This window comes from Saimiri boliviensis, chromosome 17 (assembly GCF_048565385.1).
Source record: "Saimiri boliviensis isolate mSaiBol1 chromosome 17, mSaiBol1.pri, whole genome shotgun sequence".
In the NCBI taxonomy this organism is placed as follows: Eukaryota; Metazoa; Chordata; class Mammalia; order Primates; family Cebidae; genus Saimiri; species Saimiri boliviensis.
Genome location: NC_133465.1, coordinates 53,546,416 through 53,573,079, shown reverse-complemented (window position 1 = coordinate 53,573,079; position 26,664 = coordinate 53,546,416). Strand labels below are relative to the sequence as shown.

Below are 26,664 nucleotides of genomic sequence, written 5' to 3'. Positions count from 1 at the left end.
GGAAACAAGACTGCACGCCTACAACGACCTGGTCCTCAACAAAACTGACAAAAACAAGCACTGGGAAAGGACTCCCTATTTAATAAATGGTGCTGGGACAACTGGCTAGCCACATGCAGAGGATTGAAACTGCATTCCTTCCTTACACCATATATAAAAATTAACTCAAGATGGATTAAAAATTTAAATGTAAAATCCCAAGCTATAAAAACCCTGGAAGACAACCCAGGCAATACCATTCTGGACACAGAAATGGGCAAAGATTTCATGATGAAGACATTGAAAGCAATTCCAACATGAGAAAAACTGACAAGCAGGATCCAATCAAACTAAAGAGCTTCTGTACAGCAAAAGAAAATATCAACAGAGTCAACAGACAACCTAAAGAATGAGAGACAAATGTCTAATACCCAGAATCTACAAGGAACTTAAACAAATTTATAAGAAAAAAAGAGACCACACCATTAAAAAAAAAAGGACAACGGACACAAATAGTCACTTTTCAAAAGAAAACATACATGCAGCCAACAAGCATATGAAGAAGAGCTCAGTGTCAGAACACACGGACACAGGGAGGGCAACAGCACATACTGGGGCCTGTTGGGGGGTAGGGTGTAAAGGGAGAGACAGCATTATAACAAATACCTAATGCATGCGGGGCTTAAAACCCAGGTGACAGGTTGATGAGTACAGCAAACCACCACGGCACATGTACACCTATGTAACAAACCTGCATGTTCTGTACCTGTATCCCAGAAGTTAAAATTTTTTTAAAAAAAGAAAAAGAGCTCAATGTCACTGATCATTAGAGAAATGCCAATCAAAAGCACAGTAAGATGCTGTCTCATACCAGTGAGAAAGACTATTAATAAAAAGCCAAAATATAACCGATGCTGGCGAAGTTGTAGAGAAAAAGGAACACTTATACACAGTTGGTAGGCGTGTCTTCCACAATCAGTTCAATTATTGTGGAAAACAGTGTGGCAATTCCTCAAAGACCTAAAAATAGAACTGCCGTTTTGCCAATCAACCCCACAATCCCGTGACTGGGTATATGCCCAAAGGAATGTAAACCGGGGATCTGCCCAAAGACACATGCACATGTATGTTCACTGCAGCACTATTCACAATAGCAAAGACCTGGAATCAACTTCAATGCCCACTGATGGCAGATTAACCAAGTGGAAGGTTTGCCAAGTGGACGGTTCAAGAAGGCCAGACAGTGACACATGCATCTCCAGAGCACTTAGGAAAAGCAGCAAAGCCTTTGCTTAGATGGAATTGTACCCAGATTTGGCACTGGGGGCTGGGCTTCGGGCCTCTCCTTGCCTCCATCTTCCTGTAAGGCACCTCGAGGAAGCACCAGGATTCTAGGGAGTCCAGTTGGAAGCCACATCATCGGTTTGGTACCCCTGCCTTGGGGCAGAGAAGAGATTAACCAATCTGCTATCGATGGGCATTGAAGTTGATATGTGATACATATACACCATGGAATACTATAAAGCCATAAAAAAGAACGAGATCATGTCTTTTGCAGGAACACGTATGGCGCTGGAGGCTGTTATTCTTGGTGAACTAATGCAGGAACAAAAAACCAAATGCCACATGTTCTCACTTACAAGTGGGAACTAAATAACGAAAACACATGGACACATAAAAGGGAACAACAAACACTGGGGCCTACTGGTGGGAGGAAGTACAAAGAGGGAGAGGATTAGGAAAAATAATGAATGGATACTAGGGTGATGAAATAATCTGTACAAGAAACTCCCATGATACAAGTTTACCTATGTAACAAACCTGCACATGTACCCCTAAACTTAAAAGAAAAGTTAAAAAAAAAAAAAACCTATTTCATAGAACTTCTTGGAGTATCCTTTAAAATGTAGAAAGAGATACCTCTATTCTGAAGTGGAAAGACATATCTTAATGGAGACTAAAAAAGGCTTTCAATCATTTTATTACTTTTTGGGGGGTAGTTTCATTTAATCATAATCAGAAGGAAAAGATGTCAAAGTAAAATATAATTGCAATTTGTATATTCCTTTAAATAAAATTAGAAAGCATGATGTGACATGTTTTTAAAAATTATTCCAGGAAAACAAATCTGATTCTTTTTCTGAAATAAAGTACAACATTGTGGATATGATAATCACAAACTATAAAGGCTTGCCAAGCAGGTCTGCAGAAACATATGGAAAGTTTATCTGCCCAAGTTTGCTTTCCTTCCTTGATAATGTGTTTTAAGTTGTATCATAAGGCATATAATTCATCTGTAAACAATATTCAAGATAACATGTTACTTTCTGAGAGAAGAATTCTGAACTGAAATATTACTAGTTTTATACTGCTACGTAAACCCCACCCTACTTCTTATGGATCAATTCATCTAGCTGGATGCATTTTTTTTATTTTTTATTTTATTTTTATTTATTTTTTTTTTTTAGTTTTATTTTTAAGGGGGGTGTGTGAGAGAGAGAGAGAGAGAAGGTGGAAAATAAAACACAATGGCTAGGATTTTGCCAAGTGGAAGGTTCAAGAAGGCCAGACAGTGACACACGCATCTCCAGAGCACTTAGGATGGAGCCCAGGACTTAGGAAAAGCAGCAAAGCCTTTGCTTAGATGGAATTGCACCCAGATTTGGCACTGGGGGCTGGGCTTTGGGCCTCTCCTTGCCTCCATCTTCCTGTAAGGCACCTCGAGGAAGCACCAGGATTCTTGGGAGTCCAGTTGGAAGCCACATCATCGGTTTGGTACCCCTGCCTTGGGGCAGAGAAGAGTGGATGCTGCTGGGAAGGGACACCCGAAGTGCCCAGGATCAGGGTCACATGGAAACACCTGTGGGGTCAGGCAGGCCAGCTGCGCTCTCATGCAGACAGGCTTTGCTTTTTGGTTTCTGTTTGTTTGTCTGAGTTTTTTTTTTTTAAGAGATCAGGCCTCACTTTGTTGCCCAGGCTGCAGTGCAGTGGCTCCATCATAGCTCACTGCTGACTTAACCTCCTGGCTCAAGCCATCCTTCCCCTCGCACTCCTGAGTGGATGCATTTAGACTGCTAAAAGGAAAGCTCTTAAAAAATAAAGATGACCTCAAGGAACTGAAACACTAATATCATAGCACCTTTGTCAGTGAACAAACTGCAGCTTTAAGCATCACTGTAAACAGTAAGTTAAGACACTATTTGCAAGGGATATGAAATTAGTATTTTTAGAAATTCATTATTTAGGCAAAGCCCTTCCTAAAGATTTAGGTAAGCATTGGAAAAGTCTCTGAATGTGCTTTTGTTCTTTCACTGAAGGTTTCAGCTGAAGATCAATGCAATGGAGAAGATCTTTGTTGCGTTCCAGGTAAAACTGGTATCTGTGTGTAAACATCAAGCTCACTAGAATGTAGCTGCTAAAGACTTCACTAAATCTTCAGATGCTAGAAGCAGATAAGTGCTATCACATATCAACAGAACTCAACATAAATGTTTCCCAAAAATTACACTGCTAAAATCTGTCAATTAATTTTGTTTTCTGTATAACACCTATCATTCAACAATTAGTAAAGCAGAAAAGAAAGTCAACAATGTATGTGTTTTAGTAGTGAGATGCAAGATGATACCAATGTGGCAGATTTTCAATCAGATCTGAAGGTCCATAAAGATCAGCAGTTCTGTCCAATCTTTATTAAGGCGTGCATTCTGGTCTGGGCACAAATCAATTATTCGGTCTCTCTCTCTCTTTTTTATTATACTTAAAGTTCTGGGGTACATGTGCAGAATGTGCAGGCTTGTTACATAGGTATACATGTGCCATGGTGATTTGCTGCACCCCATCAACTTGTTACCTACATTGGGTTTTTCTCCTAATGCTATCCCTCCCTACTTTCTCAGCCCCCAACAGGCCCCAGTGTATGATGTTCCCCCTTCCCTGTCTGTGTCCATGTGTTCTCATTGTTCAACTCCCACTTATGAGTGAGAACATATGGTGTTTGGTTTTCTGCTCTTGTGTTTCTTTGCTGAGAATGATGGTTTCCAGATTCATCCATGTCCCTGCAAAGGACATGAACTCATCCTTTTTTATGGGTGCATAGTATTCCATGGTGTATATGTGCCACATTTTCTTTATCCAGTCCATCTTTGATGGGCATTTGGGTTGGTTCCAAGTCTTTGCTATTTTGAATAACACGTGTGCATGTGTCTTTATAGAATGATTTATAATCCTTTGGGTTTATACCCAGTAATGAGATTGCTGGGTCAAATGGTATTTCTAGTTCTAGATCCTTGAGGAATCACCACACTGTCTTGCACAATGGTTGAATTAATTTACACTCCCACCAACAGTATAAAAGTGTTCCTATTTCTCCACATCCTCTCCTGCATCTGTTGTTTCCTGACTTTTTAATAATCACCATTCTAACTGGTGTGAGATGGTATCTCAATGTGGTTTTGATTTGCATTTCTCTAATGACCAGGGATGAGGAGCTTTTTTTTTCATGTTTGTTGGCTGCAGAAATGTCTTCTTTTGAGAAGTGCCTGTTCATACCTTCACCCACTTTTTGACTTTTTGATTCAGCAAAGTCTAAGGACACAAAATCAATGTGCAAAAATCACAATCATTCCTATACACTAATAACAGACAGAAAGCCAAATCATGAGTGAACTCCCATTCACAAATGCTACAAAGAGAATAAAATACCTAGGAATATAACTTACAAGGGATGTGAAGGACCTCTTCAAGGAGAACTACAAACCACTGCTCAAGGAAATAAGAGAGGACACAAACAAATGGAAAACCATTCCATGCTCATGGATAGGAAGAATCAATATCATGAAAATGGCCATACTGTCCAAAGTAATTTATAGACTCAATGCTATTCCCATCAAGCTACCAGTGACTTTCTTCACAGAATTGGAAAAAACTGCTTTAAATTTTATATGAAACCAAAAAAGAGCCTGCATAGCCAAGACAATCCTAAGTAAAAAGAACAAAGCTGGAGGTATCACACTATCTGACTTCAAACTATACAACAAGGCTACAGTAACATAAACAGCATGGTACTGGTACCACTACAGATATATAGACCAATGGAACAGAACAGAGGCCTCAGAAATAATACCACACATCTACAACTATCTGATCTTTGACAAACCTCACAAAAACAAGCACTGGGGAAAGGATTCCCTATTTAATAAACGATGCTGGGAAAACTTGTTAGCCATATGCAGAAAGCTGAAACTAGATCCCTTCCTTACACCTTATACAAAAATTAACTCAATGTTAAGACCTGGAACCATAAAAACCCTAGAAGGAAACCTAGGCAATACCATTCAGGACAAAGGCATGGGCAAAGACTTCACAACTAAAACAGCAAAAGCAATGGCAACAAAAGCCAAAATTGACAAATAGGATCTAATTAAACTAAAGAGCTTCTAAACCGCAAAAGAAACTATCATTGGAGTGAGGAAGTAATCTACAGAATGGAGAAAATTTTTGAAATCTATTCTTCTGACAAAGGGCTAATATCCAGAATCTACAAAGAACTTATTTGCTCTTTTGATCAAATTTATTCAGGCTTTAGATATAATCAATCTAAAATACTGCTTGATGTATTTCCATCACAGATGCATAGGCCATGCAACTGGCATATGGCAAACTGAAGAACTGGCAAGCAGGACGGACAAAAGGACTGGGAACTACACGTATGATTGAGGCTTCAACTAACTGCTGTTGATGGGAGGTATGGGAATTGTTGCAATACAATCCATTATTTTATGCTCCTATTTGCTTACCTATCACTGAAAAACTGTCAGCATAATGAGGTCTAGAGTAGGCAGCAGGCATGTATAAATTCCTTCCCATGGGAATTATGCATGTGGCACTATACAGCTTGAAGTAAGTAATAGGACAAGGGGTGAGTAAGACAGCTAAGGAAAGATGAAAATAGTCTGTTAAATAAAATTAAAAATACACTTGTGGTAAAGCTAGAGACTGCTAAAATACCAGAGAAAGACTGTTATAAGCTCTCAGAGATAGTTTGGTTAATTTTGAGGAAACAAGAGGCACAGAAATACCAATAAGAGGCTCCTCAACCAAACCATCATTATAACAAAATGAAAATCTTTAAAAAGATCAGGTGCCAGCTTGCAGAAGCATGTAGCATGCCACAAAGAAGGTAAGGCAACAGGTACCTGAGTGGGAAAAGGATAGGTTGTGTAGATCTTGCTAGGCCAGGATTAAAGGCACTTTCTAAAAGACTAAGATAATAAAAGTATTGCATGTTACTAGAAATGGCCACTGAAACAAAAACAAAAACAAATTCCCTAGAAAAATACAGCTTGAGTATCCCTTATGTAAAATGCTTGGGATCAGAAGTGTTTTGAATTTCAGATTTTTTTGAACTTTGGAATATCTGCATATATATAAAATGAAAGATCTTGGAGATAGGAATTGGGTCTAAACAAAAAATTCATATGTTTCATACACACCTTATACACATAGCCTGAAGGTAAGACAAAGTTTGACTGCAAACCATCGCATGAGGTTAGGTGTGGAATTTTTCACTTGTGGTGTCATGATGACACTCAAAAAGTTTTGGATTTTGAAGCATTTTGGATTTTGGATTTTCAGATTAGGGATGCTCAACTTATACATGATGATCAGCACAGTTCACCTGCAATTTGGTTAGGGCTGAATCTGGTCCACAGTCCTTTCTGAAATCCAAGATCTTAAGGTTACTTCCCCCATTACCACGGCCCTTTACATTTGTTGTTTCTTTTGGAATTTCGAGGAACCAATGTTTTCAAATGTTGATAACTATACAATGCCTGTCTACGAGGAGTACAATGTATTTGTGTTTATCTTTCTCTAGACTCAGCAGAAATAAACTGGTCACATGCTAAAAGGCATCATTTCACTTCTTAAGGGAGGTTTACGTTAAGTATGGAAATAGGAAACAAAGGAACTTTTTGGCTTTTGCCCATTTCCATCTGTTCCTGGGCATCTTTAAAGCCCTTCTGTGGTTCTAACCTCTTAAATCCTGCTGTGTGCGAGCACCAGCCATACTCTGTCTTGGCATTCGTAGAGAAGTTCTCAAAGGTGTATGTCTCTGCTCATCCAGGTAAGCAAGGTCTTCCAAGTGGGCAGAGCTGGTGGCTGACAAGAAAGAAAAGTTTAGTTAGAATATTTAAGTTTAGAAAACATCTTTCAGCTAGTCTGTAGCTCCCAAACTTTGGAATCAGGGCTTACTGCAGCCAAAAATATATATGTAAAATATGTAATACATATAAAATACATATATTTTATGCCTTTAAAAATCCAAGTAAGTGGTTTTTAAAAAATATTAACCCTTCATTTCACTTGCTAGTTTAAGACAGTACATAATGAACCTGTAATTGCTAAGAGATTCTATAACCTTAAACAGGGAAATTGAATATTTCCTATTCAAAAAGAGAAACAAACTAAGCAAATAAACATAAAACCCCACTTCATGAAAGAAATAGATAATGGTAGATGTGATATTTAAAACGAAAAACAAAATGCTAGTCCAAAAGCTTAAAATGCCATCTTGCCTCTGAATGTCTGGATCATGAAAGCTGCAGTGAAAGTAACAAAAAGGGAATTATTTCATGTTATCAAAAGAAATAGTAAATGGGTTTTTACCAAAAAAAAATGAGTGAACGAAAAATTCATTTTGCACCAATGTTTAGATTATAGGAAATACCAGAGTATCCATTTTATTGTTTGAAAATATTAGCTACCCGTGGCTTTCTAATAACCTACCCTGGGCTGGCATCACTGACTCCATCTTAGCTGTAAACTCCAACCTAGCTTCCTCCTCCCTACCACAGCCCCTGTGGGTGCATGACTGGGCCACACTGACGCTGTGCTTATGCCGTGCTGACTCTGTGCTTGTCCTACCATATAACTTATGTAACTACATCCTGCTTGGCAAGCACACCTGCTATGGTGTATAACTCTCTTTGAACCCCCCTTGGTGATTGTTTGGAAATACTCTTAGTAACCAACAATCCTGGGAACCTCCTCCCCTCTAGGTTACTACTTAACTTGCCTGTTCTGCTTCTGTAAAATTCCGCTTCAGCTAGGCTCCCCCTCCCCTACCTAAATCAAGGTATAAAGGGAAATCAAGCCCCTTCCTTGGGCCGAGAGAACTTTGAGGGTTAGCCATCTCTCAGTTGCTGGCTAATAAAAAGGACTCTTAATTTGGAACTCAGTGTGTGGTGCATTCCTTCTAACTTGCTCAAGTTATTACAGCTCATGCTTGTAATCCCAGCACTTCGGAAGACTGAGGGTGGATTGTTTGAGCTGAGGGATTCTAGACCAGCCTGGCAACATGGCAAAGCCCCATCTCTACAAAAATGCACAAAAAAATTAGCCAGGCATGGTCTCAGCTAATCAGGAGGCTGAGGCGGGAGGACTGATTTAAGCCTGGGAGGTCAAGGCTACGGGGATCATGCCACTGCACCACATCCTGGGCAACAGAGAGAGACCCTGTATATAACAACAACAACAACAAGACAAAAAAAGGAAGAAAATATTAGCTATCAACTTATTACTAACAACTGGTGGGAGGTGGTGAGAGGGAGAAAAAAATCTTAAGGTTATCTTTTTATGGCTGCTGGGCCTCAAAAGTTTTGCCACCAAATACTTTGGGAGTATATTTCTGTATAGGAGAAATTATATGATGTGTTGAGATTACAGGTCATTTGGCTCGTAGAATTTATGATCCAAAATTTTAATCAAGAAATCTAATTTTGCCACCAATGATATATACTACCTTACCAAATAGCTATTTACAAATAAGCTCTTCAATATAAACTAAGAAGCAAAAGAGGAAGGGGAGACAGCTCAGAATTCCCTCAGCATAAGGAAACAAGAATGATGACAGTAAGTAAACTTAAATCTCCAACCTCATATATAAGTTGTTTATGATGATTGACATTGGGTACTGATACTCATTTGTTAATTTGTTCATTCATTTATTCATTCAATAAATATAACAAATTATTAGTAAAAAATATTTCAGCACTGTGTCATAGCAATACTTTTACCACAGTTTCTAGTCTACAGGAAAAAAACTGACTAAGGAAACATTTTACTAAAGGATGCAGCAGATAGCAGTCAAAATATTATTTTATTAAAACTACAGGAATGGTATGGATCTTAAAGGTTGTCTCATCTGACACCTGTGTAATGCTCAACTTCTTTTATCTCTTTCAAAGTAGCTGTACAGCTTTTGCCTGAACATGTACAATGTCAGGAGAATATTATCTCTTGATACACCATATTTCAACTTTGCATAACTCCTGTTATTAGCAATTTGGTTCTCTTTCTCTACCTCTTACCCTTTCTTTCTCTTGATGGTATAGATGATTCTTCTGTTTACATCCAAAAGAAAAAAGAATAATCTTTTAAAAAGTTTATTACTAAGGTGAAAAGAACTAAAAGGAATGAACATGTATTTATTAAACACCTGTAATGTGCTAGGTTGTGTGCAACATGCTTTTCTTGAACTAAGTCTTTCATTTTAAAGAGAAACAAAAAAAATCACAAAGTGTAATAATGAAGATATTCTTTCTACTCTTTTAAGAGAAATGCATGGGCTTCTTGCCTGGAGAGATGCTTGGAAGATTCCTATGTCTTTGCTAAGAATTCCTATGGGTAATTTTTGGCCTCTTCTGTATTACAACAATAATATCAGGATATTCTGAGCACAATTATGCCCCTAATTTCACTAAAACTACTACAAGCATCATCTCCCTTACCTTCCTGAATATTTTGAACATAAATATTACCTAAAACTTACTACATAGTTACAACACATTAGTCATTACATGAATCCTTTGTATTAGGATATCCCACTTTTCTTAAAGATATAGATTCCAATTAATATGTATTCCATAGCAGCTCTGAAAATGGGTCATTAATCCCAAATAGAGGCCATAGAGAGACAAGTCAGTTGATTAAGATGATATAGGTTGAATATCCCTTATCTGAAATACCTGGGACTAGAAGTGTTTTAAATTTTGAATTTTGGGAGAAATTTTGAAATATTTACATTATGCTTACTGGTTCAGCATCCCTAATCCAAAAATCTGAACTATTAAAGACTCCTGTGAACATTTCCTTTGAACATCATGTCAGCACTCAAAAAGTTATGAATTTGGAGCATTTCAGATTAGGGATACTCAACCTGTAACTGACTCTAAGCAGAAGCTGTTACCAAAAAACCTTCCTCTGCACAAGGATTACATAGAACTCAGAAACCGATGCAACTATTCTAACATAATAAACTCCTGATATCATGACATTTAGGGTATGGTAAATATATTTGGGAGTGATGTTGGCAACAGGAGAAATCTCTAATGTAGATGACGGGTTCATGGGTGCAGCAAACCACCATGGCATGTGTGTACCTATGTAACAAACCTGTACATTCTGCACATGTACACTAGAAGAATGTACCCAGAAGAGATAAGTATCTAATCTCTTATTTTAAAACACTAGGGACAATGACTAAAACCATCCCTACTGGTATTCTGTTTCTGTGAATTCTTTCTTTCTTTTTAGGGGGTTGAGAGGAGCTTAGGCCAAGACTCAGGACTGGCCCTAGCCCATAGATGTTTTTTGTTTAATCCAATGCCTTTTGCTTTAACCAAAGTCTATTTTTTTGTCTGATTCTTTATCGATATGTATGCAGCTACTTAAAAAAAAGAAAAGAGGACGACTAGGGATTCAGACCCATCAAGAATTAAGATTTAGGACATCCTACCAGGGGAAGAACCCTGACTAGATGTGGTCGTGGCTTAGGGCAAAGGACACATGGAATAGATAGTAGATGAAAAAAGTTACGAATATCAGCTGGGTGCGGTGGCTTGCGCCTGTAATCCCAGCTACTAAGGAGGCGGAGGTGGGAAGATCTCTTGAGGCCAGGAGTTTAAGACCAGCCTGGGCATCAAAGCAAGATCTCGTCTCTGAAAATTAAAAAAAATTGGTTGGGTACAGTGAGTATGCCCGTAGTGCCAGCTACCTGAGAGGCTGAGGTGAGAGAACTACTTGAGCCCAAGAGTTTGAAGCTGAAGTGAGCTATGACTGCGCCACTGAACTCCATCCTAGGCAACAGAGTGAGACTCTGTCTCTTAAAGAAAAAAAATCAATCTCAGTTTCATAGCTAGCTACAGAAATGAAGACTATAGCAGCTATGCATATTTTGTTCCTTGCTTTTGTTATATTTATGTGTGTGATACTAATTTATTCTCTTTCTCGTCTCTCTTCCCTTATTTTATAAATAAGTTCTGGTGTAAATTAATTTTCCAATTTAGTTTTTAGATAATAAACTATTCAGACAGGACTATGCCAGAGTTTGAGGAATAATTAACATAGCCAGAGATGGATAGTGTTATATCATGTAAACATAGTTAAAGTGACTGTTGCAACTAACCTCATTGTGGAGAGGTAAACATGTCTTCAATTACATGAAAGATACTCGTATCTTGTTAGGTTAAAATACAGAGTTTGTCATGCTGAAAATGTTTGGAGTTTCAAACATGTATAGTTTGGAAGCTCCAATACATATAGAAGGGTGAGTATGGATGCTGGTTAGCCAAAAAGATGGACTTTGTCAATTATTAAGGTTATTGGAGAAATAATTTACCTCTTCCTGTTCCAATCAGGAACAGGTCTTACTTGTTCAGCCAAGCATTGGCAGTTCATTCCAGTAGCAGAAGCTGAATCTAGTTTGCAGTTTTTCCAAGGGAGGCAGGACTAGCCTCATCTTACCACTTCAGAGATACTGGCACTGGGTGACCAGTGCATTGTCCTCAGAGGTCTGAGCCTAATCTCCACAGAGCCCTTCTTGGAGCCCTTCTATCAGTATCAGCTGAGCAGGATCCCTTTCTTGGAGATGTAAGTGTCAGCTTTGTGAGGCCTTTCTTCCAAGCTTGTATGGTTTAATAATTCTCACCTCTTTTCGTTTCCTTAGGTCCACAGGTGGTAACTACTTCCTGCAGTTGCTAAATCCATGAAACCTCAATGTTTTCTTTTTACTTTTTCAATTCTTTAAACCTAGTTAATGATTGTTTTTTCTTTTCTGAGATAAGCTAGTCACTCTGTCACCCAGGCTGGAGTACAGTGGCACAATCACAGCTCACTGTAGCCTCAATCTCCTGGGCCTCAAGCCATTCTCCTGCCTCAGCCTCCCAACTACTTGGGAGGCTGAGGCAGGCACACACCACTGTACCTGGTTAATACTTAAAAACACTTTGTTTCGTAGAGATAGGGCCTTACCACGTAGCCACGATTCTCCCACCTTAGCCTTCTGAGTAGGCGTGTGCCACCACTCCCGGCTAATTTTTTGCAGACGCAGGGTTTCGCCATGTTGCCCAGGCTGGTCTTGAACTCCTGAGCTCAAAGTGATCAGCCCACCTTGGCCTCCCAAAGTGCTGGGACTACTGACGTGGGCCATTGCACTCAGCTGAGAAATCTTAAAAGATGACCTAGTGTAAATACCAGCTAGCTATAATCTGTAGACCAAATACGGCCTGCTACCTTTTTTGTTAATAAAGTTTTACTTGAACAGAACCCTGCTTATTCATTTAAATACAGTATCTTTTATATCAGAGCTAAGCAGCGATACAGGCCATGTGGCCTGCAAAGCCTAAAATATTTACTAGTTGCCTTTTAATAAAAAATTTGCTGACTCCTGGTTTATTAAGATCCTCTCATTTTATGATTAGAAACAGTGGAGTGTCTTGTCTAAAGTGATTCCCTCACTGACAACAGAGCAACCATGAAGCCAGGCACCCCAACTCTCAGTAAAGTGAGCACATCCTTCCTTCCCACTTTAAAGCTAAACAGCTTCAAAACTCTTTTTAAAAGCTTATTTTTCATTTCTTATTCATCTTTGTCACTTTCCTTTAATTCTGTTTTATGGCTTTAATGTACCTTGCATATCATATACTAATAAATCACAGCTCTCTGCACTTGAAATAGTGTCTGCCAAAACATTATTTTCATAAGAAAATAAAAATAATTATAGGGGACTTTTTAAGCTGATAAACTGAAGAGTAATTTGAAAAGAAGATTAATGAAAATAAGTATCTTCTATTCACATTAAAACAAAATTCAAATAAAATCTTAACAGCAAGGTGAGTGACAGAAATTTTTGGTTACCATTATGGCAATATTAATGGAACAGTATATCATTTCAAAGCAAGGTTCTAGGAGAGTTCATTTACTAAAATGGCTCACACTAAAATGGTTTGAGACATTTTAATTAAAAGAGACTATATTTTTCATTAATAGTGAGTAAAAATGATAATAGAAATGTATAAAACGGAGGGCAGCGAAATGCTGCTTTAAGAAAAAAAAAGCCTAGGAGGGGAGGCAGAACAAGAAGTCAAAATAATACCCTTCAATGATCGTTCCCTTGTCCTCCTGCAGGAAATCCAAACTGAACAACTATTCACATAAGAAAGCACCTTCATAAGACCCAACAATCAGGTGAGCAATCATAGTACCTGGTTTTACCATCATATTAAAACTTTGGGTGCATGTGACCTAGTGAGACACCAGCTGGGGTGGCCAAGGGCTTGCTAACATAATCCCTTCACTAAACCCCGGCACTGCAGCTCACAGCTCTGGGAGACTCCTTTCTTTCATTTGAAGAGAAGAGCGAGTAAAGAAGACTTTGTCTTGCAACTTGGATTCCAGCTCAGCCACAGTAGAACAGGGCCGCAGGAAGAGTTACAGGGCCCCTATATCAGGCCCTATCTCCAAGAATACATTTCTAGACACACCCTGGGCCAGAACGGAACCTACCTTGAAAGGAAGGACCTAGTACTGGCAGGATTCATTACTTGTTGACTAAAGAGCCCTTCAGCCTTGAATAAACATCAGCAATACCCATGCAGCATTTGCCACAGGCCCTGGATGAGAATCAGAGCCGTGCTGACTTTAGGTGTGACCCTGCGTATTCCCTGCTTGAGGCAAGACTCCTGCTTGAGAAAAGGAGAGGGAGGAGTGAAGGGGACTTTGTATTATGGAGTACCAGCTTGGCCACAGTGGGGTAAAGCACCAAGAGGGCTTCTGGGTTCCCCAATTCGAGGCCTTGGCTCCTAAATGGCATTTCTGGACTTGCCTTGGACCAAAAGAGAGCCTCCTACTCTGAAGGGAGAGACCCGGGCCTAGCAGCATTCACCGCAAGCTGAATGAAGAGCTCTGTAATGCCCAAGGCAGGTCCAGAAATGCTGTCCAGGAGCCAAGGTTGACTCCAGGCCCTGGCTCCTGGAAAGCACTTCTGGACCTGCCTTGGGCATTAAAGAGAAGGTAGAGAAAGACTGGGGTAGAATGTTTATTCAAAGGGATAATAACAGAGAACTTTCCAAACCTAGAGAAAGATATCAATATTCAAGTAAAAGAAGGTAATAGAACACCAAGCAGATTTAACCCAAATAAAATTATCTCAAAGTACTTTCCCAAATGTGAAGGATAAAGAAAGGATCCTAAAAGGAACAAGAGAAAAAAAACAACATACAAAGGAGCTCCACTATGTCTGGCAATAGACTTCTCAGTGGAAATCTTACAGGCCAGTAGAGAGTGGCATGATATATTTAAAGTGCTGAAGGGAAAAAAAAATATTCTATTGTAGAATAGCATATCCAGAAAAAATATTCTTCAAACATGAAGGAGAAACAAAGGCTTTCCCAGACAAACAAAAGTTAAGGGATTTCATCAACACCAGACCTGTGCTATAAGAAATGCTAAACAGAGTTCTTCAATCTGAAAGAAAAAGACATTAATGAGCAATAAGAAATTATCTTAGGTACAAAACTCACCCTAATATAGTTCACAGACCACTGTAACTGTGGTTTATAAACTACTCATATGTTGAGTAGAAAGCCTAAAAGTCAAACCTTTCAAATATAATAATGACAACTTTTCAAGACACAAACAGTATAGTAAGATACAAATAGAAACAATAAAAAGTTAAAAAGCAGGGGGGATAAAGTGTACATGAAGTTAAAGTATGGAGAGTTTGTATTAGTTTTCTCTTTGCTTATTAGTTGGTTCATTTTTGCAATCTGTGTTGTTAAAAGTTTGAAATAAATGGGTTACAAGATATTAGCTGTGGCTGGACATGGTGGCTCACACCTGTAATCCTAGCACTTTGGGAGGCTATGGCAGGTGGACTGCTTGAGCCCAGGAGTTCAAGACCGGCCTGGGCAAAATGGTGAAACTCCATCTCTACAAAACACTACAAAAAATTAGCTGCGCCTGTTGTCTCAGCTACTTGAGAGGTTGAGGTGGGAGGATCACCTGAGCCCAGGAGGTGGGAGTTGCAGTGTGCTGAGATCACGCCACTGCACTCCAGCCAGGGTGACAAAGTGAGACCCTATTTCAAAAACAAAAACAAAAAACAGATGTTATTTGCAAGGTTCACGGTAATCTCAAATCAAAAATCCAACAACAGATACACAAAAAATAAAAAGCAAGAAATTAAAACATACCATCAGAAAAAAAAAAAAAACACTTTCACAAAAAAGAAGACAGGAAGGAAAGAAAAGACCACAAAACAATGAGAAAACAAATAACAAAATGGCAGGCATAAGTCTTTCCTTATTAATAATAACACTGAATGTAAAAGAAATAAACTGTGCAATCAAAAGACACAGGGTGGATGGACAAAAAAAAAAAAAAAAAAAAAAAAAAAGACCCAATTATCTGTGGCCTACAAGAAACACCCTTTAACCAACAAAGATATATACAGACTAAAAATAAAGGGATAAAGAAGATATTCCATGCAAATGGAAATATTAAAAGAACAGAAGTAGTTATACTTATATCAGAAAAAATAGATTTCAAGACAAAACTATAAAAAGAGTCAAGGTCACTACATTATAATAAAGGGGTCAATCCAGCAAGAGGATATAACAATTGTAAATATATATGTGTCCAACACCAGACCACCAAATTATTATTAGAGCTAAAGAGACAGACAGACTTGAATACAGTAATATCTGGAGACTTCAACACCCCACTTTTGCATTGGACAGATCATCCAGACAGAAAATCAAAAGAAACATTTGACTTAATCTGCATTATAGATGAAATAGATTTAATAGACATTTACAGAACATTTCATCCAATGGCTGCAGAATACACATTCTCCTCAGCCCATGGATCATTCTCAAGGACAGACCATATGTTAGATCACAAAACAAGTCTTTATTAAAAATAAATAAATAAAAAGAAATTGTATTAAGAAATTAGATGAAGTATCTTCTCTGATCACAATGGAATAAAATAAAATGAGTAACAAGAGGAACTGTGGATACTATACAAACACATGGAAATTAAACAATATGCTCCTCACGACTAGTAGTGGGTAAATGAAGACGTTAAGAAGAAAGTTAACAAATTTCTTAAAACAAATTAAAATGGAAACACAACATACCAAAACCTATAGGATACAGCAAAAGCAGGACTAAGAGGAAAGTTTATAGCAATGAGGTCAGAAGTTTGAGACCAGCCTGACCAACATGGTGAAATCCCGTCTCTACTAAAAATGCAAAAATTAGCCAGGCATGGTGGTGGGCATCTGTAATTCCAGGTTTTCAGGAGGCTGAGGCAGGAGAATCACTTGAACCCAGTTGGCAGAGGTTACAGTAAGCCAAGACAGCACCACGGTACTCCAGCCAGGGCAACAGAGTGAGACTCTGTGTCCAAAAAAAAAAAAAAGAGTAGAAAATGTCAAATAAACAAGTGAATGATATATCTTTTTTTTTTTTTTTTTTTTTTTTTTTGAGACGGAGTCTCGTTCTTGTTACCCAGGCTGGAGTGCAATGGCGCAATCTTGGCTCACCGCAACCTCTGCCTCCTGGGTTCAGGCAATTCTCCTGCCTCAGCCTCCTGAGTAGCTGGGATTACAGGCACGTGCCACCATACCCAGCTAATTTTTTGTATTTTTAGTAGAGATGGGGTTTCACCATGTTGACCGGGATGGTCTCGATCTCTTGACCTCGTGATCCACCTGCCTCGGCCTCCCAAAGTGCTGGGATTACAGGCTTGAGCCACCGCGCCCGGCCGTGAATGATACATCTTAAAGAAGAAAGAAAACTAAACCCAAATTTAGTAGAAGGAAATAAATAAAGATTAGAGCAGGAATAAATAAAATTGAAACAAAAAACACAAAAGATCAGTGAAATAAAAAGTTTTTTTTGAGAAGATAAACAGAATTGACAAACTTTTAGCCAGACTAAGAAAAAAAGAAAGAAGACCCAAGTAAATTAAATCAGAGATGAAAAAGATGTTGGCCAGGCTGGTCTCAAACTCCTGACCTCAGGTGATCCACCCATCTTGGCCTCCCAAAGTGCTGGGATTACAGGCATGAGCCACTCACTGTACCTGGACTCTGCCTTTTTTATGTAGGTACATACTGCTATAAACTTTCCTCTTAGTACTGCTTTTACTGTATCTTACAGGTTTTGGTACGCTGTGTTTCCATTTTAATTTGTTTTAAGAAATTTGTTAATTTCCTTCTTGACTAGAAGACTACTATGAGACTACATAGAGACTACTATGAGCAACTATATACCAATAAATTGGAAAACCTTGAAGAAATGAATAAATTCCTCAACACACACAACTCACCAAGACTGAACTATGAAGAAATGTAAAACTTGAATCAACAAAGTAATGAGATCAAAGCCATAATGAAAAGATTCCCAGCAAAGAAAAGCCTGGGACCCAGTGGCATCACTGCTGGATTCTACCAAACATTTAAAAAAGAACTAATGCCAATCCTACTCAAATCATTCAAAAAAGTCGTGGAGAAAAGAGTATTTTCAAACTTATTCTGTGATGCCAGATTATACTGATTTCAAAACCAAATAAAGACACATGAAAAAAGGAAAACCACAGGCCAATATTCCTGATGAGCACCGATGCAAAAATCCTCAACAAACATACTAGCAAAACAAATTCAACAACACATTAAAAAGATCATTCATTGTGACCAAGTGGGATTTATCCTGGAGATGCAAGGATGGTTCAACACAAACAAATCACAGTGATATGCCATGTCAATCGTCATATCAATAGAACGAAGGGCAAAAATAATACAGTCATTTCAACTGATGCTGAAAAAGCATTTGATGAAGTTTGACATCCTTTCATGATAAAAATCCTCAAAAAAATGGATACAGAAGGAACATACCTAAACACAGTAAAAGCCATATGCAACACACTCACAGTATCATAATGAATGGGAAAAAACTAAAAGCCTTTCCTCCAAGATCTAGAACAAGAGAAGGATGCTTACTTTCAGGACTATTATTCAACATACTTCTGGAAGTCTCACCTAGAGCAATCATACAAAAGAAAGAAAGAAAGTGCATCCAAATTGGAAAGAAAGAAGTCAAATTATCCTTGTTTGCAGATGATATAATCTTATATTTTAAAAAGATTCTATTGAAGACAGAACTAATAAACAAATTCAGTAAAGTTGCAGGATACAAAATCAACATACAAAACACAGAACCATTTAATATGCCAACAGCCATCAAGCTGAAAAAGTAATCAAGGAAGTAATCTCATTTATAATAGCCACAAATAAATAATTAGGAATATACTTAACCAAAACAGTGAAAGATCTCTACAATGAAAACTATGAAACAATGATGTAAGAAATTAAAGAGGACACAAAGGAATGGAAAGACATTTTATGTTCATTGAGTGGAATCAATCAATATTGTCAAAATGTCCATACTGCCCAAAGCAATCCACAGACTCAAAGCAATCCTATCAAAATACCAATGACATTCTTTACAAAAACAGAAAAATTAATCCTAAAATTTATATGAAACCACAAAAGACCCCAAATAGCCAAAGCCATCCTGAGCACCAGGTACAGTGCTCATGCTTATAATCCCAGCACTCCGGGAAGCCTAGGCAGGTTGACTGCTTGAGCCCAGGAGTCTGGGACCAGCCTGGGTAACATGGCAAAATCCTAACAACAACCCCCAAATTGAAAATTAGTCGGGCATGGTGGCACACACCTGTAGTCCCAGCTACTCAAGGTCTGAGGTGGGAGAATCATTTGAGGTTGAGGTCCAGGGAGGTCAAAGCTGCAGTAAGCCATAACTGTGCCACTGCATTCCAGCCTGGGTGACAGAGCGAGATCCTACCTCAAAAAAACCCCAAAACCAAAAATCAAATCAAAATGGATTAAAGACTTAAGTTTAAGAGCTCAAACTATGAAACTACTAAAATAAAACACTGAAGAAATTTTCCAGAACACTGGTCTGGTCAAAGGTTTCTTGAGTAATATCTTAAAAGAATAGGCAACCAAAATAAAAATGATCAAATAGGATCACATCAAGTTAAAAAGCCCTGTACAAGGGAGGAACAATCAACCAAGTGAAGAGACAACCCACAGAATGGGAAAAAATACGTGCAAACTATCCATCTGACGAAGGTTTAATAACCAGAATATATAAGGAGCTCAAATAACTCTACAGGAAAAAAAAATCTAATAATACAATTTTAAAATGGACAAAAGATCTATTGAATAGACATTTATCAAAAGACATACAAATGGTAAACAGGCGTACAAAAAGGTGTTCAACATCACTGACATCAGAGAAATGCAAATCAAAACTTCAGCAAGATATTATCAAATGGCTTTTATACAAGAGATAAGCAACAATTTATGCTAGCAAAGATGTGGAGAAAAGGGAACCCTTGTTCACTGTTGGTGGGAATGTAAATTAGGTCAGCTACTATGGACAATAGTATAGAGGTTCCTCAAAAAATTGAAAATAGAACTACTATATGATCCAGTGCCAAGTTTACACCCCCAAAAAAGGAAAATGAGTAACTGCAGTTCCATGTTTGTTGCAGCACTATGAATAATAGCCAAGATTTGGAAGTAACCTACGTGTCCATCAACAGAAGACTGGGTAATAGCACCACTGCACTCCAGCCTGGGCAACAGAGCGAGAGTCCTTCTCAAAAACCAAAACCAAAACCAGAGGACTAAGTAAGGAAAATCTGATATATATACATAAACAATGAAGTACTATTCAAATATGAAAAAGAATGAGATCCTGTCATTTCTAGCAACATGGATGGAATTGGAAGTCATTATGTTAAGCAAAATAAGCTAAGCACAGAAAGACAAACTTCGTATGTTCTCAGTCATATGTGATAGCTAAAAATTAAAACAACTGAACTCATGGAGACAGAGAGTAGAATGATGGTTACCAGAGGCTGGGAAGGTAGGGGTAGTGGGGATGGTTAAAAGGTACAAAAATATAGTTAGACAGAATGAATAAGATCTAGTATTTGATAGCAAAACAGGTTGAGCTATAGTATACAATAAATTATTGTACATTTAAAAATAACTAAAAGAGACTAATTGGAATGTCTGCAATAAAAAGAAATAATCATCACTTGAGGTGATGGTTATGTCACTTCTTCTGATGTGATTATTACACATTGCATGCCTGTATCAAAATATCTCATCTACCCTATAAATATATACATGAAAATTATATAAGACCCATAAAAATTAAAAAGAAAAAATGTCTAACACACTGAAAAATTTAAAAGAAATTATACCCATCTAATCTTTTAAAGATTAAACTATGAGAGATCTTATACTGTGGAGTACATATTTCAATTAAATTATAGTCATGTAATTAATTTTATCTTTTATATAAAAAAATCTGGCAAGTACTTTTAGCCACAGGTTTAGTTTCTCACATTTAGCTTCTTATTTTTAATAAAAGCTGTTGGTTTTAAAATATAAATGTTTTGTGAGGTCTTCTTAACAGGTTAAGCTAATCTTTACTACTGAAATACCTAGGAAGAGGAACATCACTATCTATCACCTTGATTTATTTCAGAAAATCAAGAAATACAGTAAATATATTTTGGCATGAGCACATTTTTCAATTTCAGCCAAATGACATTAAAATAAAAATACAAATATTGCAATCACTGAACTGAATGGTTTATTCCTTCAAAAATCCAAACAGAGGTACAATGATTTTAAAAAAGAAAGCAGTGATACTCATTATCAAATGCAATAGCTCTGAGGTCCTGATTTCGGGCTTAGACAGCTTTCCAATCAGTAAATAGGGAACTATGGCTTTAATCTGGGACTACAATAAAATTGTGGTTGGTGTTATCTGAATCTATCATTTTCTACTGCCTTTTTATGATTATTGTCCCTAGTCCTCTTTAGTTTCTCTTTGCTTCATTTTCAAAACTCTTCTCCTTTCAAACATTATTTAAAGGCATATGAGATAAATATTGGAAAGATCAGCCAGGAGACACAGAATTCTGTTAGCCGTTTCCCTTTGTTCTTCTAGTTGTACCTTGTTATACTCTTACTCACAGTCATTTGGATCTTTGCCATTTGCACATCATTTTCTGATAAAAAGCTTTGTCATACTGCATCAAACTTGCCTTTCCCTTTGCCAAAACTCTGCTTAGGCTGCACTTTCCTTACTTTCCTAATCAATCTCCCAGTCAGAACTAATTGCTTCTCCCTCTCAGCCACCACATAAATATATATTGCTATTGCCTTTAGAACTTGTGCTATTCAGGTAGTTGTTTACATGGCTGCCTTCCCTCACTGATTGTAGTAGGTTCTCAAGAACAAGAGGTAATGCCCAATTCATCTTTCATTAATCTACCACTTCGGAGTAAATTGGAGTGCCCTGCACATGTCACTCAATGTAGAACTGAATTCCAGATTGGTCCTACTTAGATTTCATAATCCATTTGGCACGATCCTCCTCCTCCTCCTCCTCCTCCTCCTCCTCCTCCTCCTCCTCCTCCTCCTCCTCACTGTTTTGCTTTCTTAATGCTTAACAGATATCACTACCATAATATGCTTGGCTTCAACAATGTTTCTATCATCTTCCTTCAGATATTCATGATTCCCCTTTTCCTTTTTTCCATAGCATACACCACCTTCTAGCATACTATACAAATTACTAGCCTGGGTGACACTACTTACTAACACTACTTTTCCCAACAATAATGTAAACTATATGAAAAATGGGAATCTTTGTTTTGTTTATTGATGATTATACTTCAGTGCTTTGAACAGTGCCTGATATAGCGTACTGGCTCAATAAATACTTGTCTAATGAACAAATAACTATATTATATGCATGTTTCATGTTTCAGCTACATTTTAACAATGAGCAAACAACAAATTAACTTTTGTCCTACTGGGTTATTTTGAAGGAGTTGGCTATACCAGTAATGCCTTGTACATCATACATCATCCCATACAAACAACAATGACGACTCTATAGGGACATATACGTTCTTACCTTACAGTGCTAGTCTTACTATGCCATTGTACTGCACAAATTTTTGAGATAGTTCTGTCAGATTAAATTAATATTATACTGGAAAGATTATAGATAGAAGGGTTGCTTGAACCCAGAGCTCGAGAACAGTCTAGGCAATATTGTGAGACTCTGCCTCATTCATCCATCCCATTCATAAATAAATAAATACTATAATATTTAAATAACACTTCTCAGATACAAGTATAAGATATGATTAGGTGAGTTCAGGTGAATGGAGAAAACAGAAAACCAAATCTATAATAAAAGGGTTTTATGTAAAAAGAAAAAGCTTATGTAAAAAGAATAAATCCACAAGCTTTGTCATTTAAAAGACTTGTTTTTAGAGAAGGAAGAGGGAAGAATAAAACCTTTTTTTTGAGATTTCATCAGATTGTAACAGCTGAGGACAAATCACTCATAAAGCATTTAACCAACATGCATTTTTGAAGTTAAAATAATTTAAATACACTAAAAGTGGGCAGAAAAAATCTAGCAGACAACATTTGGTATACAACATTTTAGAGACAACTCTATATTGCATTTGGAAGACAGTTTGAATTGTTTCTTCTTATATCAATTGCCACTAATGCAGAGAGATTATAGTAGCACAACTGTCATTCTAGCTGACTTGAGCAAGGAGCCTGGAATGACACTATTGCTCCTGCCTGGACAAGAAGCCACTCTGCTATCCTTCTACACTTGATACATAAAGCCAACATTCTGACTCCTGAAAAGCCCATTTATTATTTTTGTAAAATCTCTATTAAAGTTTCTGATTGAATTTGCTTAAATTCCCCTAGATTCCCATTCTGCATTTACCTTATTCTTAAGATCCTTTTCTTAGGAAAATGAGAGACTCCAAGCATTAACAAGTAGATGGTGAGAAAATAGGGTTATATTTTATCTGACTTCTGTTGTTTGTATGCTTCCCTGATAGATCCCTCATTCTCACACAAAGCACTGACGACAGCTGTTGTAAGCAAACATTTCCTGCTTCCCACATCCCTCCAATTCATTGCCAATCTCAATTTTTGGACATCAAGGATGACCGCAGACGGCCTACTCTGATAATTTCTGCCATGCAACCGCAAGTCCACAAGAGTCTTCTACTTCCTTCCAACACACGGGCTTAAAAATGAAATATGCAATAGCAATTTACATTTAGAAAACAAAACACATTGTCAATTTTTTTCATATTTTAGAATTTTAATTCAAAGGTGTATGAACAGTTAAGTTTATATTCAGAAAACTGAGCTACTCCAGAAAAATCCAAGCCTTAATGTTGCATACTGTCAAAACTCGAATCACTTTATCATTTGAGTTACAAGCTTTTATGTTTTCAGCAAATAGTACTATCATCATATGTGGAACACGGAGTGTAAATTGGAATATCTATATAACTACAAACTTTACTTGCTGGAGTCTTTATGTTTTTAAAAGTACACAGCTGAATCTATTTGACCAACATATTTATATTAGTCAAACCTCTATTTAATACAGTAAATAAAATATACATGATGATTTTAAAATTTTCATTATATATCTTTCTTCCATTTGTCATAGGTAAGTTAAAAGCTCAGAAAACTATTTTTAATAATAATTCACCATAAATATTTGCATATGTGCTGACTCCATTCTCCCCACAACAGTGTCACAAAAGCCACAAATAATTTGTTCTTTTAAAAATCAAAAATCTTGGCCTTATGGAATAATATATACAGTTTTATTCATTACAGTTCAATCCAGCAGCAGCCTCGAGGATTTTAAATAATCCTGTAACAATTTCCTGGTCATACCAGAAGATGTGGTCCTAAAAAGATGCCAAGAAGCTTAGGCGATAGAAAGTGATTCTCTTCCCAAATTGGAGAGAAGTCTCTATCATAGCAAGGACCATTTGAACAATTCTTTACCCACGTTTTTTGAAGTTACTCAAATGTTATTCTTCACACCAATATTCAACATCATTTGGTCTCTAAAATAAATAATTGTATTAGTCACACTGAAATTCAGTTTTAAAAAGATCTAGCCAGGCACGGTGGCTCATGCCTGTAATCACAGCACTTTGGGAGGCCGAGGCCGGCAGATCATGAGGTCAGGAGATCAAGACCATCCTGGACACCACAGTGAAACCCTGTCTCTACTAAAAAAAATACAAAAATTAGCTGGGTGCGGTGGTGCACGCTTGTAGTCCCAGCTACTTGGGAGGCTGAGGCAGGAGAATCACTTGAGCCCGGGAGGTGGAGGTTACAGTGAGCTGAGATGGCGCCACTGCACTCCAGCCTGGCAGCAAAGTGAGATTCCATCTCAAAAAAAAAAAAAAAAAAAAAAAAAAAGTTGAATCTGGGCCGGGTGCAGTGGCTCAAGCCTGTAATCCCAGCACTTTGGGAGGCCGAGGCGGGTGGATCACGAGGTCGAGAGATCGAGACCATCCTGGTCACCATGGTGAAACCCCGTCTCTACTAAAAATACAAAAAAATTAGCTGGGCATGGTGGCACATGCCTGTAATCCCAGCTACTCAGGAGGCTGAGGCAGGAGAATGCCTGAACCCAGGAAGCGGAGGTTGCAGTGAGCCGAGACCGCGCCATTGCACTCCAGCCTGGGTCACAAGAGGGAAACTCCGTCTCAAAAAAAAAAAAAAGTTGAATCTGAATAAGGCTTTTTATTACTGGCATTCATCATCCCCATCCCCATCATGCCCTTAATGTTCAGATGCTTAGAACAATTTAGTAAGTGTGAATACACTGAATTTTTTTTTCCTATTTCAAGCTCATTTCATATTTGAAATCCTCAATTATTCCTGTTCACCAGAGATTTAAGTATTTGATTCTCCCCAGTTTGGGGAACCACTTCTGTACACATTAGAAAGTATAAGGAAAGTATGTGCATCTAGAGCTAAATGAAAAGAGCGGACCCTCCTGAGATGAGAACATTTAATTTAAAAAATGATTTAGATATCTAATCATTTAAGCCACCAAAGGTTGTGGTTTTATCAAATACTTACATACATTATACATTTAGCAGGGCAATTCCCTATGAAAGTAATTTTATTTCCCTACATTCTGGAAACATTTTCACTCTACAAGCTACTAAGCGTTGAAAATAACTGGTTTATAGCTTCCTTTCCTGCCTCATTGTGAGCATCCTGAAACCATGGTTTCCAGATACAGAAAACAACATAAAACAGAGTACTCCATGACCTATGACTTACCCTGTAGGACACAGTAGGTCTGTTTGTATTATGTTCAACACCGACAAGAAATAATTTTCTGATGAAGCATTTTGCTCAACACAGTCAATATGTACTACTCCAGTCGTATAAAATCTTGTTTTCCAGGACAGATCTAACTGATCTCTGATGGTACATTTACCTTTTACCCTTCCTTTAAGGATGCATGGTACTGCTTAAGAATCTAAACCACTCTGCTAGCCAGAAAGACTAAGATTATGGGAAGACAATTGTGGTAAATAAAAAAAATTAACAATTAAGGTCTATAGATGTAACAATTTAGGATGATTTAATTGTTTTTATTTTTTTTTTTAACATGAGTAGGGGAAGAGGAGGGGCAAGAGAGAAAAAGTATTAAGTATGTTCAGGAAGCATTTTCCAATACTTGAGTTAAAACAAACTCCAATGTCATAGAGAAATCAGTATTTTGTAATACATGATATAAACATATGTCTTCTATTAAAAAGAGAAAAGTGATATGAAAAGCACGGTCTATTAGAAAAAAATTGATAAACTGACCTCATCAAAATTCAACATTTTTGTATTTCATAATTTTGTATTTCTTACACCAGTAAGAAAACAAAAAAGACAAGACACAGACTGAAAGTATTTGCAAATACATGTCTGATATGACCTGTATCCAGAAATTCTTACAAATCAAAAAGCAAATAACCCAGTATCAAAATGTGCTAAAGTTTGAATAGATATTTCACTAAAGAATAAATGAATAGGTAACAATATACTAATTAAGCTCAACATTAGTATTCATTAGGAAAATGCAAATTAAAACCATGATGAGATAGCATTTTACACCAGCTAAACGTACTGAACAACAAAGGAGGTATGGAGAAACAGGAACCCTGATACACTGCTGGTGGGAATGAAAAATGGTACAGCTACTTTGGAAAACAGTTGTGCAGGTTCTTAAAAAGTTAAACATAAGCTTACCATAAGATTCAGCAATTCCAATCTTAGGTATCTATCTAAGAGAAATGAAAACATATGTCCAGCCAAACACTTGCAAACAAATGTTCACAGCAGCACTATTCACAATAGGTCAAAAC

The 26,664-nt window shown here is 37.5% G+C and overlaps 1 protein-coding gene across 9 annotated transcripts in view; it reads right to left on the bottom strand.

Moving 5' to 3' along the window:
• Positions 1–26,664, bottom strand: part of TANC2 (tetratricopeptide repeat, ankyrin repeat and coiled-coil containing 2) — a 442,578-nt gene that overhangs the window by 141,901 nt on the left and 274,013 nt on the right. For all 9 annotated transcript variants that reach the window (XM_010330283.3, XM_010330284.3, XM_010330285.3 and 6 more), the window contains one exon: positions 7,012–7,137. In XM_010330283.3, coding sequence (XP_010328585.1) covers positions 7,012–7,137 — 126 coding nt within the window. The remainder of the gene's footprint in view (positions 1–7,011; positions 7,138–26,664) is intronic.